The sequence below is a fragment of the Martes martes genome, assembly GCF_963455335.1.
Source record: "Martes martes genome assembly, chromosome: 2".
In the NCBI taxonomy this organism is placed as follows: Eukaryota; Metazoa; Chordata; class Mammalia; order Carnivora; family Mustelidae; genus Martes; species Martes martes.
The window spans coordinates 6,281,787-6,300,722 of record NC_137889.1 but is presented as its reverse complement, the minus strand read 5'-3'; the positions used below and the strand labels follow the sequence as shown (position 1 = coordinate 6,300,722).

The window sequence follows — 18,936 nt, the reverse complement described above, 5'->3', positions numbered from 1 at the left end:
TGTCTTGTGCATTTTGTTTTTTGCAGTTCTGGCGTGTGGCTCAGGTGCGACTGCCCCTGCTTCTTCACAATCCCTGTGCGCCCTCCTGACTGGTGATCTACGGGCCCAACATTGAGTCCAGCTCCTGACTTTATGCTCCAGACTCTTGGCTTTAATACCCTGGTAAGAACTTGATTTTTTTTCTTTTTGAGTATTTATCTGATTTCTGATGCCAGCTTCCCTTGGTTTTATGATCTGACCATTCAGTTAGATCTGTAAAGGGGATGATGGTTTATAGAGAACTTGTCTTAAAAGAGTAAAATTCTAAAATTGAAATTACAAGCTCTGTCTCTATGCACATAGGCCTGCAATTCACACACCTGAAAAAAGCATCATGAGATGTTACCAAATGAGACTATAAAACTTTTTTTTTTAAGATTTTATTTATCCATTTGACAGACAGAGATCACAAGTAGGCAGAGAGGCTGGCAGAGAGAGAGAGAGAGAGAGAGAGAGAGGAGGAAGCAGGCTCCCTGCTGAGCAGAGAGACCAATGCAGAGCTCGATCCCAGGACCCTGAGATCATGACCTGAGCTGAAGGCAGAGGCTTAACCCACTGAGCCACCCAGGCGCCCCGATTATAAAACTTCTTAAAGAAGCTCTATTATAACTGGCTTAGGAAGAAGGACCTATAAACCGAATATTCCTAAAGTCCCCAGAAATTACGGAAAGTGAACTCCCAGTATTTTCAACATTCAAAAAAACAAACAAACAAAAACCAAAAAACAGAAGAAAACTATTCTCATAGCAACTCAGTTTTTTTTTTGAGACCCAAATATTTTATTTTTTATTTTTATTTTTTAAAGATTATTTATTTGACAGGCAGAGATCACAAGTAGGCAGAGAAGCAGGCAGAGAGAGAGAGAGGAGGAAGCAGGCTCCCCGCTGAACAGAGAGCCCAATGTGGGGCTCGATCCCAGGACCCTGAGATCACGATCCGAGCCGAAGGCAGAGGCTTTAACCCACTGAGCCACCCAGGTGCCCCGAGACCCAAATATTTTAAAAATTCAACTTTTCACATATTTTGGTAAATCTCCAGCAAGTGAAATTAGTTGAATATTTTTGGTTTATTAAAAACACCTATCTCTTTTCTGAATTATCAGATATAAGCATAATAAAACAGTACATTTTAACTCTTGTACATGTTCTTCCTAAACTTACACAGGCTTACTGATAGAATAAGCGAGTATTATTTATACTTAATATTTAAGTTTATGAAGAATGTAAATTTGTATTTAACAAATTTACAAACAAAACAAAAATTGAATCATTTTTGACAAATTTTACTTTAATGGCAACTGCGTTTTACATTGTGAAATCTTTAAGATAATTTCCAAGATATTTACGTAACTTAAAACCTTCATCTAATGCTAAACTGAATTAATTAATGGATATTCACTAATCAATGTTTAGTAAGATAGAATACAGAAATTCTACCTAAGCACACTTTCTTATTCTATTTTATTTACTTGAGCGTGAGAAAAAGAGAGAGCATGAGTGGGGGTAGGAACAGAGGGAGAGGGAGGAGGACAGGCAGACTCCCTGCTGAGCAGGGACCCCGGACCCAGTGTGATCCCAGGACACTGAGATCATGACCTGAGCCCAAGTCAGATGCTTCACCAACTGAGCCACCCAGGTGCCCCAATAACCACGCATAATTTTAAGGTTAAATGTTTTTGATTCTTATGTTTATGTGCTACGGGGACAGTAAAATACGCAGAAACACTCCACATGTACCCATCCTGCTTTCTCGGGGTTACTTTGGTAAGTAACTTCAGTAACTAATTTTAGAAGTTAGTTACTTTAGTTAAAAGTTAAAATTAATATGTGGCTTGTACTAAGTAGCAATACTTTGAAAGAAATACAACTGAGTACATACTTCTGTTTTTCAAGAATACGAAGAGCTCTATCCTGAAGGGGCAGAGTTTTCGTTTCTGAACCCCACTGCCAGCTTGTCAGAGACCCCAGAAAGCTTTCTACATGGGTTTTTAATAACTATTCGCATAGGTCCACTTGGAGATAACCAACCATAAACCCACTACATGTAAACAATATCTTATTTTCTAATATTATGAAATTATTTCTGATTCCGCAGAACCCCTGAGATTGGTCCTAAAGGGTCAGATTGTTCCAGAATGTGAAAGGGCATCATAAAAGAGACAAAATGTGGGCCCCTGGGTGGCTCAGTGGGTTAAAGCCTCTGCCTTCGGGCTGCATCGGGCTCTCTGCTCAGCGGGAGCCTTCTTCCCTTCCTCTCTGCCTCTCTGCCTACTTGTGATCTCTGTCTGTCAAATAAATTAATTAATTAATTTTTAAAAAAGATTGTTTAAAAACAGTGCTAACCATTATGCTTGTAGATGTTCACTCTACCATTTCTGGCTGCCTTTGTCTTATTGTACAACAGTGTTCCCTGACAGCTGCATTATTCTACTCTCGTCAGCCCTCTCACTTTGGAGAGTTATCAGTAATACACTGGCCACAGCCATCTAGAACCTTTGTCACCTCCGGGTCCTTGCTTCACTGGATGCTTCCTAACCAGCACCTGCAATCACCTAGAGGCCAGAGTGACTTGTCTTCAAAAGAAAGACCCTCTTCAAAGCCCATGGAAAAGGGCTATGCCAAATAGTTCCGGTACGGTCTCCTGATGGCATCATTTAAACGATGCTGAGACCCTACCAGGGGATTCGGTCAGGATTTCCAGAATTCTAATGGAGAAGCATTTGGGCTCCTGAGACTACAAACCCACGTTCAAGCAAAGTGAGAATTAGTTACATAGGCCTAAATGAACTACTGAGGAAGGACTATGGTTTTTATTTGGAATATTTTAATGTTCTACTTTCTGAACATAAGGAAGTCTTTGCTCTTCTTATGCTATCTGTATCTTAAAACAATTTGGTAGACAAAGCTTTTGCAAAAACAAAGGACATATTTGGAAATGGTATCTGAGTCCCCCCTTGCCCAGAATTTGGAAACTCAGTATTATTTAGTGTTCTTGCTTTCAGGGCAATATAATTATTTGCCTAGGTTCAACAAGAATCTGTCTTCCTTGTTACCAGGACATAACCGGAAAAACTGGTTAGTAACCATGGCCTTGGCCGCAAGCTCACATTTGATCCTATAACCAGCAACAACCAGACCCTTGCAAGAAATGAAAGCAGACTTTATGGCACCAATGCCTGCCAAAGCCCTCTTGGGAAAACAAGCCAGGGACCTGGCTTCCAGGGTTCCCAACTTACAGATGAGCGAGAAAGATCACTTTGTAGGGGTCCAAGAACTGGAGGATATGCTGCGGACCACAGAAGGAAGGAATTTATGCAAATGTGTAGATAATGAAGGTGAAATGTGACAGCAAGCTCTTGTCCGGGCTTCCTAGTCCCAAGAGGCTTTTAAATGCACAATCTAAGATTCCGTATGAAAACTTCCTGCGAACTATTCTTGCTACACCTATATAAATAAATATAACGAGACCAGTCTTATTTTGTGATCATAAATAATCTCTCTTTGATTATTAGAGGAGGGACTATGGGAAAAAAAATTGTGTCTCTGTGGGAAACTATGCATTGTTTACACTACACCATTCCAGGACATCAGATCCTAGCCATGCTCACTGTCTGAGTTATTTTGCACCTCTTTGTACCCTGCAGGGAACTGACAGATGTGAAAACTCCATTTTCTCTGGTAAAGATTCACTCGACTTCCTTCTCCCCTACAGAAAAACCTATTTCCATCCCTACCTGCATAGTGGCCCCATTCCTGTTACCATGCCCAAATTATCAATTCTTACCATATTTCCAATTCACATGGCTTCCTGCACTACCTGGCTACAACCTCTCGAACTCATGTTCCAAATTGTTTCCAATCTGATTCGGCATCACCAAGTACCAGCACCTGACTGCCCTGATCATGACTGGGCTCTAGTGAACTTGAAACTGACCCTTCTGTCCAGGTTTGAAGAAACCCAGAGCACTGAAGCCCATGTGACCACAGTGAGCAGGATCCTCTCTGGACAGGCCATGTAAAAGTGTGGCACAACTCTCAGGTTACGCATGCCTTTTAGGACAGGTAACCACACCTGGTTCGAGACCCTCAAGACAGTAAGCCATGCTGTGAAACCAACTCTGGGACCCATGGTCAGGTCCCCTCGGGGCTCAGCTCCTGACTCTAGACTAGACTATAACCTTCTGTATAAAGTTCTGCCAGTTCTTTTCATTTTAGGGATCGTTAGTTTAAGATGCCTAATCTCCAGGACGCTAAAATTGACCTTTGCCATCACCTCTCAACAGATAGAACCAGTACCAGTAAGAGTCCTCAAGTCATTCTTAGACTCAATTTTGCCTCCAAGGTTATGACTGCCTCTCAGTTATTCAGGGAGGAATGACATCCATTTTGAAAGATGGTAACACTGACAACACGAATGTCAAGCTCTGATCTCCTAGAAAACAGGGCTGGTCCTCCCACTGTGTTTAAAGAAAAGGTTAACCCCAAGGACCACTCTGTTCCCCAAAAATCCAAGAAAAGACCCATCACCACCATTTTCCTTCATGACTTAGATAAGACTGTCTTCGTCCTTCTTCTTGGTTCCCAAAGACTCCCTAATGACACCCTTGCTTACCTGACTATGAAACCCCAGCTTTCGCCTTTGCTCCGAGCACTCCTCATTAAGGAGTGATCTCTGCATTACAATGCTCTGAATAAAATCATCTCCTTAACTGCCTAGTACGCGTTGTTCTTCATATCTTCTACACTTTTTTTTTTTTAACTCCTGGGAACAGAGTTTTGATAAAGGTTGTGGTTACTCAAGAAGCAACAATCTCATTAGATCTACAGAAGTTTTAATTTCAAATGTCAAGTTTATCCTCTTTGGTCAGTTTTGAATAAAAAGTGATGAAAAGATGAGAAGTCATTCAATAATCAATAGAAGCAGAATCATCCAATTCCTAAGAAAGAATGATACAAGATACTGAATACTCACTTAATCTTTAAATACTAAATGAGCCACAACAACGTATCAAGCACAAAACCAGATGATAGTGACAGGAGAAAAAAGGATCCTCCTGCTCTGGAGGGGGACAATCTAAAGAAAAATGTGACCAAGCCTAGACTTTGAAAAAGAGAGAGAGTTTGACAGATAGGGTAGGGCAGATATCCTAGACAGGATGAACGAACAACACTAAGAAATATTCATGACATCAGTGGCTCCATGGAGAATCTGAGAGTAGTCTGTATGGATTCAACAAGATGTCAGTTGCAAGATCAATTTTACAAAAGCTTCCTTAAAACAGCAAAGAAGATATATTTTGGGAAGAATTATGAAAGAACAGGACATAAGGTCAAAAGATATAATAATAAGCTATTGCAAAAAAATACAGCCTGGATGAGAGATGGTGGAGGTCATGGGTTTAATTGCATTCATCAGACATGAGAAGAAACATGAGTGTAAAGCATGTATCTTAACATTCTAGTTATAAGTATGAAGATCTCAGAATTTTTTAAGAAGTATGATAAAATTATATGGACAGACTGCAGAAAAGTTGAAATCTTTACCTTATGATTTACAATATATTAATATAAAATTAAACTTTCCTACTCTTCCACTACTCACATCTACTCGCACGTTCAAGGATATCAATTATAGAACGCCTATTACAGAGAGAGAAAAAAACAACTGGAGGGCTCTGTTCCTTAAAAAGGAAAATCACTTGTCCAAATACAGTTACACAGCACCAAAGAGGAATCACAGAAAACACTGAAAGGCAATCCTGCGAACTAATCGACCAAACAGTGAGAAACAAATCACAAATATAAAACACTGCATGTTAATTTCATCGAAAGCACCTCCTGGAAGTTCTAAAGCAGTCAGTGGTGGAAGAAAATATAAGTATTTAGGAAACAGTCTGATTGGTTTTGTTTTAATATTATCAAGGGTAGGTCAAATTAAACAAACGTACTTGTTTTATTAGCGACAAAAACATTTTAAAAGTTAAACCTTCTTCAAAATGGGTTTAGGGTTTAGGTACCATTTCATAAGTAAACAGTGAAACACCTTCTCCTAAAAAAGAAGTGAAATGAAATGATCAGCACATTTACCAAGATTGTTGGTTCTGTTTACTAGAAACATAGCTCACAGACATACACGGGCAGTACTGGAATCAGATGTTTACATGAACTTTTAATGTAGTGAAAATACAAAAGAGCAGATCAAATATGACAAGAGATAAATTCTGGAAATGTCCTTAAATTGCTTCCTGAAGGTACTCTATTCTCTAACTCCCTAGAAGCTGTATCACTTAAAGTGTCTTAAGAAAGACTCACTCTGGATCCAAGAGAATGTAGGTTTCTTAAAGACACAGCTCCCTAGATGTATGCTTTGTACTGCTGATATCCACTTTTTAAATTTTTTTTTAATTTTTATTAACATATAATGTATTATTAGTCCCAGGGGTACAAGTCTGTGAATCGCCAGTTTTACACACTTCACTAATATCCACTTTTTAATCTGATGATAAATTCTATGCTCTATAGCTGGGTTCACTGCCCAAAAATGGGGCAAAAATCTTTAATTTTCTTTTTTTAAGCTTTTCATAACCTAATTGTCTTCCCTTTTATCTTTTTTCCCTTACATAAAATTTATTTTCCATTAGGAGGATCAGAGAGACTTCATATTTCTAAATAATATAAGCCATTTCTAAATGCTCTCAAATAACACAATAATAGTGATCAATAATGCATGAGTATCAACTCTGAACACTTACATATTGGAAAAGATTACTTTTTATAGTAAAAAAAAAAAACAAGCATAGAGAAAATGTACAACCAAGTTATTCATCAATACCCATATGTTAAAAAAAAAAAAAAGGCAATACACATATGTCATCTCACTTATTGGGATGCTTTATCCAGCAAACTTAGTATCTAACACTGAAACCCCTTTGGCGTCTACACACACGCACATCGCCCGGCTCTGAGTGTGCGGAACGGGCGGCAGCGAGGCTCTCAACGCCTTGAGGGCACTGTTCCTGACTGAATGTTTGTATCCCCAAAGTCCACATGGCGAAACCCTAACCCCAATGTGATGGATTTGGCGGTGGGGCCTTAGGGAGGTGACGAGGTCATGAGGGTGGAGGCCTCATGCATGGGATTCCTGCCCACTCGGGAGTCCCCAGGGAGTTTCCCTGCCCCTTGGGCCATGTGAGGATACAGAAGACGAACCAGGAAGCCGGCCCTCACTAGACCCCGAATCTGCTGGACCTTGATCCCAGCCTTCCAGCCCGCAGAACTGTAAGAAATAAATGTCCGTTGTTCACACGCCACCCAGTCTGGGGTGTTCTGTTACAGCGGCCCCCACGGGTGAGGATGCCAAATGCCAGACCTTGTGTTTACACAGTCCGTTCTCCTCTCAGTGGAACGGCGTTCCACGGAGAAACGGGGCCAGGGCAGGGAAGGTAAATATGAGTGTAGAACACCTTCATATTCTAGAAACGGTAGTACTTAAAGGAGAACAGAGCGAGTCAGGAGGACAGCTTGCAGGTGCCTCTCTCCGTGGCCGAATCGGGGACCACGTGAGCACCCTCCTCCCCAAACACACAACAGCAGTGAATTATCACCTACTACGTAAGTCTGAGTCCACACGGTGTATGGTGGGAGAAGGGGATCTAAAGGGCATAAAGGAGGGCAGGGGAGTGGAGGGCTGGTCCTGGTCACATGCTGTCACCTGCACACAGAGACGGTCACTGGGCTTCTGAGCCTGAACCCTCTGGTGTGACCCTGCAAAGAAACTTGCTCAAACCACCTGTAAGTCTCAGGGAAGGGAAGAAGCCCCTTTTACAAACCACTCCAAATACAGCCCTACACTGACCAAATCTGGCCCTTAGGAAGCAGATGGGATAGATTTGGGGGAACACAGGCAAATCCATGGGATTTCCAGGCCAGTGCTATTATTCTGAATCAAACATGCCTCTACCCTTGACCCACAGGGGTCACAAACTGCAACCCTCCTCAACCGTCTCTGATTCCTAGTGTCCCAGAAACTGTGTTGCATTGTGTTAAATCCTCACCCAAAAAACCGGAATGACACACTAAAAAAAATACCAAAAGAAAAAAAAAAGGAGGAAGAAGCCATAACCTGATCAATGTTGGGAAAGATGCCAGTGCCTTTTATTAAATGAGCAGAATTAGATGATAGCCAGTGGATTTATTTAAAAGTAAAAAGTGGAAGACGTTTATGCAGAAAAATAGAACCACTTAGCTTCCAAAAAAATTTTTTTTCAAAACTGAAACTCACTGATAATGAAGACCAGAATAAGAAGGGCTCCAGACTGAGCTACCACGTTTGACGGCCATTCTATACTATATTATGTTCTCTCACAGACTCATCACCGATACATTAACTAAATCTTAACTCATGTCCAAAAGCCACAAAAGCATATGCCAAAATCTATTTGAAATGCCTCATATTTTATTTTTTTAACAAAGGCCATAATAATGCCTCATTGATTTTGAGTTGTGGTTTTATCTGTCACACTTGGAGTTAACCACTTTCCTTCTCCATAATGGTGCTTTCCCATCCCTTTTAAAGCTACTAAATTATCCTGGATTAATACCCAATAATTTATAGCTCTAATATTATTTGGAAAGGAATACCTTTAAGAATGAGTAAGAAGGCTTGAATAGACCTCACACAAAAGGAGCAGTAATAAATATCTTATCACTGGAGAGGGTTATTGTTCCCCTGGAGAAGACAAGAAAAACCTGCTTGGGAAAGCCACCCACGTTCATGGTGACATCCAGCCTTTCGGACAAGTGTACACAGCTATGCCTCTCTCTGTGTGTACGATCTCTCCCATCTTAGGAGCATGACATACGAGACAACGTGTCCCTTGTTCACACGTCTCTGATGTCAGTGGAAATAAGCCGTAAGATTTGCAGTCCTCCCCCCACTTCCTTTCTTCGGTTCACTCTTTGGCTTGGTCCTGAGGCTGAGGCATTTCCAGGAGACACATCCAGCCATAACAAAGCTCTGAGGAGCAGGAGAGCATTTCTTCCCAGGGCTATCTCGAATGAGAAAACACTTTTTCCAGAAACCTCCCAGTAAGACTTCCCTTCGCATCTTATTGGGCAGAAGTGAGTCATATTCCCAAACTCATTACTGGTGAGAGGAACAGAGTAACCATGATGAGTCCGGACTAATCGTCTGAGCGTCGAGTGGATGCGGGGGGAGGTGGAGGCAGGGGGTGGCGAGAAGAGAATTAACACGTATGTGCGCACGCTTCCCTTCATGCTGGCTGCCCAGCAGAGAGTAAGCGTTTTCACTAGGGAGACACGGGATTGGGCATCTTTGACTGATCTGTCATTTCCTTTACCCACAAAGAATGTGTTCAGTTGATTTTTTTTTTTAATGTAAAGACTGAGATTTGCTACTTCAGCAAATTATTTTGAGTTTCTGCAGATCTAAAAGAGATTAAACCAGGTGGCCACAGTTTACTATCATTTAGCAAGCATGCCTTACCAACGAGCGGCTCTAACTCTTTATACCTGGAACGGTCATCTCTTGTCTGCCTGGACCACGGGATGCCTACCGGCAGCTCAGAAACACACTGCTTCCAGTGTCCCCATGCGGGGCCCCACAGACCTCCTGCTGGGGAGAGTACGAGGCGGGCACCTAGCTTTTTGTGGCCCACGGTGACCACCCATGGCACAAGAGAACATGACTCAGAGCCATCCTGACTATCCCTCATCTCCACCACTTCCCATCCAAAACAGAGCACACATTCGATAATACAGGCAAAATCCTTTATTCTGTATTGAACACAGAAAAACATAGTAAAGAGAAGGCGGTGCTCTTTGAAGATTCTTTTTTGATGTTTCTTACATAAATATTTTTTTCTCATATAACAAGAAAAAAAAATAACACACTAATGGGAGTCCAAAGCACTGTTGCACCATGGAGAGGCAGCTGGTTTTCAGATAGCTTTGCAAAGTAACATCTGCCGGGGACGCAACACCTGTCATAACGAGCACATTCCCGTCACCACTGACTCTGGGTACGCTTTGCCAAAAGTGATCTATCAAAGCAATTACAGGTCGTCATTTATACACCTGTTAGAAATCAACTTCAATCTTTGTAAGCTCACCTCTCAGATTATCTGCACTCAAAGGCCCTACACAGGAGATGAGTGCCTATCTGACTGAATACAGCAGGTCTGAACAATGGGTAATTATTTATGGGAACATTTATAAAGGGTGTCATCCTCAAGGAAGTGTGGCAATTCCCCTAAACGGGTAATAACAACATACTCGTGCTGAATTTTCAAAAAACAAAATAAATATCACCTGTCATTGGGATGAGTCACTGCTATTGCAACTTGACAGTTACACTTACAAACAAAACAACCCACAAGCTTATACGCTTCCAGCCGAGTCCACTATCTAGTGGCAAACAGCCAAAGTCCTGGAATTACTGCAAACGGCAGAAGTACATTCATAAAATATCGGTCTCCAGAGCAGTGAAGTGCTCACTCAGGGGCCTCTCAGAGGAGAGATGCTATTAGCGAAAATAACCTCGTTTAACAAAAAGTGGCTCACACAGCCCATTTTCTCTGTTTAAGAAGGCTTCTACATCCCATCCCTGTCCCCAGACAGCCTCTCCTCTCTCCATTCCTTCCTCCAGCCTCCCTCCACCGCAAGCATCCTTCTTGAGAGAAGCTGATGAGCTACAACTTCCTCTCCACCGCCTCCACAACCAAGGCACAATCAGAACTCTCCAAGACATTCTTGCTAGCCCCTCCGTGGGAGGGCAAATAGAAGACTCAATTTATACAGAAGACTCAATCCAAAAAGAGGTCACCGTGCTCAAGCATGGCAGCTCTAGGGGGTAACAATTAGCACGTTACATAGAGCTCCCACAGGTCCATTAGCAGATCTTTGTTACTTTCAGATGGTTCTAATGATATTAGAAAAAACAAAAAGTATTTGTTGGGAACTTTGCAGAAGCAAATCACCAAAAGACTACAAACCCACGCCTCTTGCCCCGTCGGGGAGGTAACAGGAGTAATTTCACACCAATGGCTCAAAGAGATGCAGCCCATGTAACAGAGGTTCTCACCAGGACGGTTGGCCATCATCTCTGAGCCAGGTGGGGAGCTATAAAACAAAAAATAAAAGCCCAAATCTCCTTCCCTCTGTGCCCAGAGATCCTGTTTTGGCCCAGGCATGACTGTGGTCAATAAATGCAGGAAGAGACATCGTTTGGAACATCCTGGAATTTGGAAGGCCATTTTAATTAAAGACACATGGCAGTCTCTGGGGAGTAGGGAAGTAAGCAAGCAGAGTGACAGAGACCTACCCAGTTAACTTTGAGTCATAGCTGCCAAACAAGGACAATCAGTATGTGGGCATCACTGTCACCCACCCTTGTGCTGGAAAAACTAGCCAACATTTATTGAGTGCCTCTGTATATTAGATACCATCTTTAACACTGTGTATTTCAACACATTTCATTAGCAAAAAACTTCTGTGATTGGCACTAATATAATGCCTGTTTTATGTATGAGGAAGCAGAGACACAGAAATATTAAGTACCTAAGTCAACATGATAGAACCAATATGCAGCGGAGCTGGGATCGGAATGCAGGTCGTCCAGCACAGGGATCGGTGCCTTTAGCAAAAACGTACTATCGTGCAAAACCTTCCCACTTACACTGATACAAGACAATCCTACAAGTTTAGGAAGACTACTTGGAAACAAATGAGGGACACTGAGATGATCATGACATTGTGTGATGGCTAAAAGCACCAGAAATGGGATAGCATGTTCACTCAAACAGCAGAAGGGATTTACTCAGCAAATACTTACTGAACACCTCTTTTGCATGTGGTACTCTGTACTGTAAGAGGAACAGGACACAGTCGGTGTCCTTAGAGGCTCATACCCTGGAAGAAATGTGAGACTAAGCCATTACTGGAACATATGCAAGCCATTACTCATCATTTGTCCTCTACCTAAGAAACTTGTAGAAATCAAAGCATTTGTGATCTGGTGTGTAGGGTCTTTTCTTTCTCTTTTTCTTCTTCTTTTCTTTAACCACTGTCAAATAAGTATACTCATATATTATGAGGTATTCGGGCCTCCATTTCCCTCGAAGCCTCCAAGCTTACGTAAGGCAGCTAACACATTTCTGGGCTCTGACCCACAGCTTGTTCTCTAATGGGACACCCTTGATTGGCAGAGGTGGCTCCCAAAAGTGGTTTTAAAACACGGCCACTTGTGAAAAGCATCCAGGTGATGATTTACCTTAAAAGAAAAATTTTGCTGAGGATAATAATATTTTGAACAACAACAAAAGTGACAAGTAGAATAAATGAAAAAACGCTGTAGAAAAAGAATTCTCATATATGTTTACCACAGGACTAGCATTTGTCTTATATTTAGCTTCTTTGGACTTCATGTCTGACAATATTAAGTAAGTAACAGAAAACAGGTTAAGATTGGTCATAACATGTTATATTTTCTCCCTCTGAAAAGATGGGAGGAATATGTCTCCTTGTCATTAATGTACATATTATAAGATTATAGAGGTATGAAACTGCTTAGCTGGATTCTCAAAAGAGATTCAACACATTCATAAACATATATTTAAAGTAATGATTCTAAAAATGACAATTTCCTGCCGATTTAAAAATTGACTTCTCCCACTAAAAACAAGTCCTAAACCAAAACCCTCCAATGGTGGTTATTATTCTGAGATTCTATAATTCTTTATTGAATTGTTTTTGTTTTTAGTATTCGGGAGATGTTTACTGTGTCTGTTGCAACCAGTGACTTGAAAGTTCAACTTAAAAATCCTTGCCGTTGACTTAGTCTTTCACTGCTCTGTTCTCAGAGGAGGATTTATTCTGTCTCCACCTTGGTTTTTTTGTTTTTTAATAGTTGTTAAAATTCACTCATTACTTCCAAGAATGGTAAACTGAGTAGTTCAGAACAACCTCCCCGCTGTGAAAAATGAGTAAAGCTGACGAGATGCACGCAAGCAAGCCAACACTAGCTATCTGAAGGTCCAGATGAGCTGATGAGACGGCGAAGCACAGAAGGCGGCAATTTCAGAGGTGAGCCAGCACCTGAAGGCCATTTTCCCCAGGGGATAGTTGGCCTCACAGAGTTAGAAGCCTGACCTCAAATCATCTCAGTTCCTGGTAAGAATCAAAAATAACCAGGCTTTGGGGCGCCTGGGTGGCTCAGTGGGTTAAAGCCGCTGCCTTCGGCTCGGGTCATGATCCCAGCGTCCTGGGATCGAGTCCTGCATCGGGCTCTCTGCTCAGCAGGGAGCCTGCTTCCTCCCTTCTCTCTCTGCCTGCCTCTCTGCCTACTTGTGATCTGTCTGTCAAATAAATAAACAAAATCTTAAAAAAATAAAAAATAAAATATAAAATAAAATGACTTTAAAAAAAAAAAAATGGGGCGCCTGGGTGGCTCAGTGGGTTAAAGCCTCTGCCTTCGGCTCAGGTCATGATCCCAGGGTCCTGGGATCGAGCCCCGCATCGGGCTCTCTGCTCAGCAGGGAGCCTGCTTCCTCCTCTCTCTCTCTGCCTGCCTCTCTGCCTGCTTGTGATCTCTGTCTGTCAAATAAATAAATAAATAAATCTAAAAAAAAAAAAAAAAAAACCAGGCTTATTAGAGAAACACATGACTGAAAACAAAGAGAAACAACAGACTATAAAGACAGAAACTAAATGCAGCCAGAAAATGGAGTTACCTGGTACAGATTTCAAAATAAATATTTGTTATACTCAAAGATAGACAAGATTAATAATTTTGGCAGAGAACTAGAGAAGACAAAAAGACATGCAAACAGAATTATGGGAACTGGGGGCGCCTGGGTGGCTCAGTGGGTTAAGCCTCTGCCTTCAGCTCAGGTCATGATCTCAGGGTCCTGGGATTGAGCCCCGCATCAGGCTTCCTGCTCTGTGGGGAGCCTGTTTCTCCCTCTCCCACTCCCCCTGGTTGTGTTCCCTCTCTCACTGTGTCTCTCTCTGTCAAAAAAAATAAATAAAATCTTAAAAAAAAAATGAGAACTGAAAAATACAATAAATGGGACTTAAAAATCAAATATATGTTTACCATCAGAATAGATATATAAAGAGGGAAAGGGAGAATGGAAAAGAAATCAATAGAAAATATCCAGAAGGAAACGAGGAAATACATAAGGACAAAAATTTGAAAAGCCATGAGACAGGATGCCTGCATGGCTCAGTCAGTTAAGTGTCTGACTCTTGGTTTCAGCTCAGGTCGTGATCTCAGGATCCTCAGATCAAACCCCACATCAGGCTCCACACTGGGTGTGGAGTCTGCTTGGGATTCTCTCTCTCTCTCCCTCTGCCCTTTCCAGCCCCTGCTTATATGCACAATTTCTCTCTCAAAAAATACAAAATAGAAATAGAAATAGGAGAGGACCTGAATAGACATTTCTCCAAAGAAGACATCCAAATGGCCAACATACACGTGAAAAGATGCTCAACATCACTGATCATCAAGGAAATGCAAATTAAAAGCACAAGGATATATCACCTCACACCTTTCATAATGACTAGAATCAAAAAGACAAGAAATAACAAGTGTTGGCAAAGATGGAGAGAAAAAGAAACACTTGTGCACTATTGATAGGAGTGTCACTGCAGAAAACGGTATGGAGGTTTCTCAAAAAATTAAAAATAAAGATACTGTATGATCCAGTAACTGCACTCCTGGGTATTTCCCTGAAGAAAACAAAAACACTAACTCAAAAAGATATGTGCACCCCTAGGTTTATTGCAGCATTATTTACAATAGCCAAGATATGAATGCAACCCAACTGTCATTGACAGATGAATGTATAAAGGAGATATGGTACACACACACACACACACACACACACACACACACACACACACACACGGAATACTACTCAGGCATGAAAAAGAATGAGATCTTTCCAACTGCAATGACATGGATGGCACTGGAGGATGTTAGGCTAAGTGAAATAAGTCAGACAGAGAAAAACAAATATGTACGATTTCACTTATATGTAGAATCTAAAAACAAACAAAACTAATCGAAAAAACAAACAAAAGCAGAAACAGACCCATAAATACAGAGAACAAACAGGTTGGTGCCAAAGGGGAAGGGGAGGAAGGATGGGCAAAATGGGTGAAGGGGAGTGGGAGACACAGGCCTCTCGTTGCAGGGTGAGTCAGTCCGGGGGCTGACGGCGCAGCACAGGGAATATGGTGAGTGGTAGCGTGTGTGGTGACAGACAGTAGCTACACACGGGGGGAGCACAGCATAGCATATATGGCTGTCAAATCACTATGTTGTGCACTTGAAACTCATGCTCCAGGGAAACAAATACCGTGTGTCAACTATTCTTCGATAAAAAAACCAAAATACAAAATTTTTTAAGTAATGTGACAAAATATTTTCAAAACAAAAGTTAAAACAAATGTAAGGAAGTGACATAACTAAATTTATTAACTCTTTTTGTTCCTGAGCCTGTCAGTTGAAGGCGTGTCTATATTATTCTGTATTTTTCCCTTTTACCCACCTGTTTTATTAGTAATCCTCAACACAGACGCGACCTTGCACTCCCCACTGGTGTAGCATTTATCACTCGATGCATACAGTAATGCTGGGAGGGGTAGGGCACATGGGGGTTCTCCCATTTCAGGGGCCCTTTAGGGCAAGAGGCTTTGTAAGAATGAAGGGATGACGCTCCCGTCCAGGACCCATGTCTCCAGCCCATGATCTTCCATGGACCCAGTGCAGGGTGACCCAGGCAGAAGCCAGGCAAGGTCAAACATTTGAAATATTAACTTCCAAGTTAAACCTCATGCTTTGTGATCAGACAGGGTGAAGGATTTTTATGGTAATAAGTAATCAGTGTTAAGTGGGCACTTTTTTTGGTTTAAATACAGGCATAATACCGAGAAAGAGATGAGTCGGTACACCTGTTTGCCTAAGAAAACACCCCTGGGAGGTGTACAGTGGGTACATAATACCTGAAAGCGTGGCCATCTAAAGCAGGGGTGCATACGGGCTGTCACATGAGGCACAGCACTGTGGCAGGTGCAGGGACGCTCCCGACAGCTGGAGCACAGGACGCTAGTGGCCTGGTGTCACCTACACCACTCCCCTGTGAGGGGACTATGACAACCTCACTGCAGATCTACTGCTACACCTGACAAGTGATTCCTTCCATCTGGGGAGTCCTGTTCCGTGCTTTTTTTTTCTGACACAAACCAGAACACATCAATAAAGAAATCAAAGTTTCTACCACGCAGACTTTCGTGGCATCCATAATATTAAACGTCTCTAACCACAGCCAGTATAAGGAAGATGTCCGTGTTTCTCTTCCTCAGGTAGCATCGGCCCCCCTTTTTGGCCGGAAGACAGGGACGCCCCAGTGCACTCTAAGTGGTGTCCTTGCTTCTTTTCAGATTGTTCCTTGTTTATCCCGGCCGTTCCTCCATCGTGTGGAAATCAGGTTTTAACATATTATGCTTTCTCGGCCTCGTATGAATGAGGCGTAAGATAACGAGTGGCTAATTTTAAATTTAAGCCATGAAGGTGGATGCTGAAGAATCAGAAAATGTTAAATCCTCCTTACATTATTCACATAAGCGTGCTGCGTGAGAGCCAGCATCGAGAGCTGAAGCACAAAGCCACGGGGACCTTTCACTCCGATGGCCTGAAGTCAACCCTTCACCAGCTCAGGCTCTCCCCTCCTGCCTAGTGAATGTTTATTCGATTACAAAACAATCGTTGGCACAATGGACACCCTCTGCTTGAGAGAAGCTGCTGGCGTTTTTATAGCAAGAAGTGCTTCGGCAAAGTGGGGGCAAAGACTGCTCTACCAGTACTAACCCCCCGTCCCGAATATGACCCACACTCTCAGGGTTGCTGTCAGACTTTACCAACATTCACCCATTATTAATCTTTTAAGTAAAATACAAGGTGGACAAGCTGGACTAGTTTAAGTGACATTAACCCAGAGTCGAACGTTATGACGGAGTGGCACTGGAAAGTTTAAAACAATACTTTCACACACCAACCTTTTGAGCTTTCCCTCTTCTCTTCGATGCCTCCTGAGGTCTGATGCGGTCCTCACAGGCTTCTAATGAGGTATCTAAAACATCATGCCTTGTTGGTCCGTTTTTTACACCTGAAATCCAAGAGGATTTGAAGATTAGTTAGAACTTTACAGGGACTGAATACTAATGCAACTTAAGCAAAATAAAAATTAACTTATGCATACTGGTAAGATGAAAGTGCCAGTCCTTTTAAATAAACATCACAGACTTGCTCTGTGAGGTCTGTTTAGAACTTTGAGTTTATCCACTACAGTGTCCCCAGCAATTACTTAACTCGAGGGTCAGAAACAATGCTTGCCTGTCTGGTGATAACATACCAGCTCCACAGGAGCCCACCTGTCCAGTGGGCAATGCGAGAAAATGTCTGCCCATAGGCTCTACTCCATCCCCAGTTTTTAGATTTTTATGTAGTGATCCAAAATGAGCAACAGAATAATGCATAAAAGGCAAATGGCAGCCTAGGGGACCCTCATATCCCAGGCACAGTGAAGTGATGATGAGCCATTCCACACAACCCACCATCCACATCGTCCAACTAGTCAGTCACTGATGCTTTTATCAACTGTGTCTAATAATCAGGGGTTACCCACTGGAGATGCAGAGATGCACAAGCACTGATCCTACTCTTGGGGAGTTTACAACCCAATATATAATGCAGACTTCAAAAGTAAATATAATACAAGGCAAATATACATGTCATGCCATCAGAAACTAAAAATCATACATGAGAATGATTGCTTTGCAAATATTTAAGATAAAATAGGATGCTCTAATAAAACAGTTACGACTAATTTTGGAGGGTCTGATTTGAAAGTTCTAACTCTTCTTTCAAAAGTAGGATTCTGGGGGTGCCTGGGTGGCTCAGTGGGTTAAAGCCTCTGCCTTCGGCTCAGGTCAAGATCCCAGGGTCCTGGGATCGAGCCCCACATCGGGCTCTCTGCTCAGCGGGGAGCCTGCTTTCTACTCTCTCTCTGCCTGCCTCTCTGCCTACTGGTGATCTCTGTCTGTCAAATAAATAAATAAAATCTTAAAAAAAAAAAAAAAGTAAGATTCTGGTTAAGTGAAAACAAAATGCACAACAATGGTTAAATATTTTCTTGAATTCAAACTACTTGCTATTTGCAACTTGGACTCTAAAAGTGTGTTAAGGTTAGGTTCTGAACGACCTTACACTTAACCCTAATACTAAATTCCTTTTAGAGATCTCAAACCAATCACATGCTGACCCTACTATCTCCTCGGTTATCTTTTATTTTTTTTTTAAAGATTTTATTTTATTTTATTTTATTTGACAGACAGAGATCACAAGCAGGCAGAGAGGCAGGCAGAGAGGGAGAGAGGAGGAAGCAGGCTCCCCGCCAAGCAGGGAGCCTGATGCGGGGCTCGATCCCAGGACCCTGAGATCATGACCTGAGCCGAAGGCAGAGGCTTTAAACCACTGAGCCACCCAGGCGCCCCTTGGTTATCTTTTATATTTGAGGTATATTCCACCACCTCTGTCCTGGCAAGCTAACCACAGACCTTACTGAGGAGAGGGGCTACTGGACATGCATTCTGCAATTGATTGTTTATTCTAAGATTCAGCTACACTAAGTTTCTTTTACTCATTTTGAAGGTAAGAGTATCTATCTACATGTATCACTTTCTACTACATTCCACAATCACTGTTTGAAAACACCTAGAACTTCTAATTCCTAGGGCAGGATATGGTTACAAGGTTTCTGATCTTTAAGATCTAAGATTATAAGTAATTGGAATAGTAGAATAAATATTAAACGCA

General features: G+C 41.9%; 1 protein-coding gene across 1 annotated transcript in view; it reads right to left on the bottom strand.

Annotated features, from left to right (window-relative positions):
* Nucleotides 1–18,936, bottom strand: part of MCPH1 (microcephalin 1) — a 248,444-nt gene that overhangs the window by 170,440 nt on the left and 59,068 nt on the right. The window contains exon 9 of the mRNA XM_080796602.1: nt 17,118–17,227. Within this exon, the coding sequence (XP_080652728.1) occupies nt 17,118–17,227 (110 nt within the window). The remainder of the gene's footprint in view (nt 1–17,117; nt 17,228–18,936) is intronic.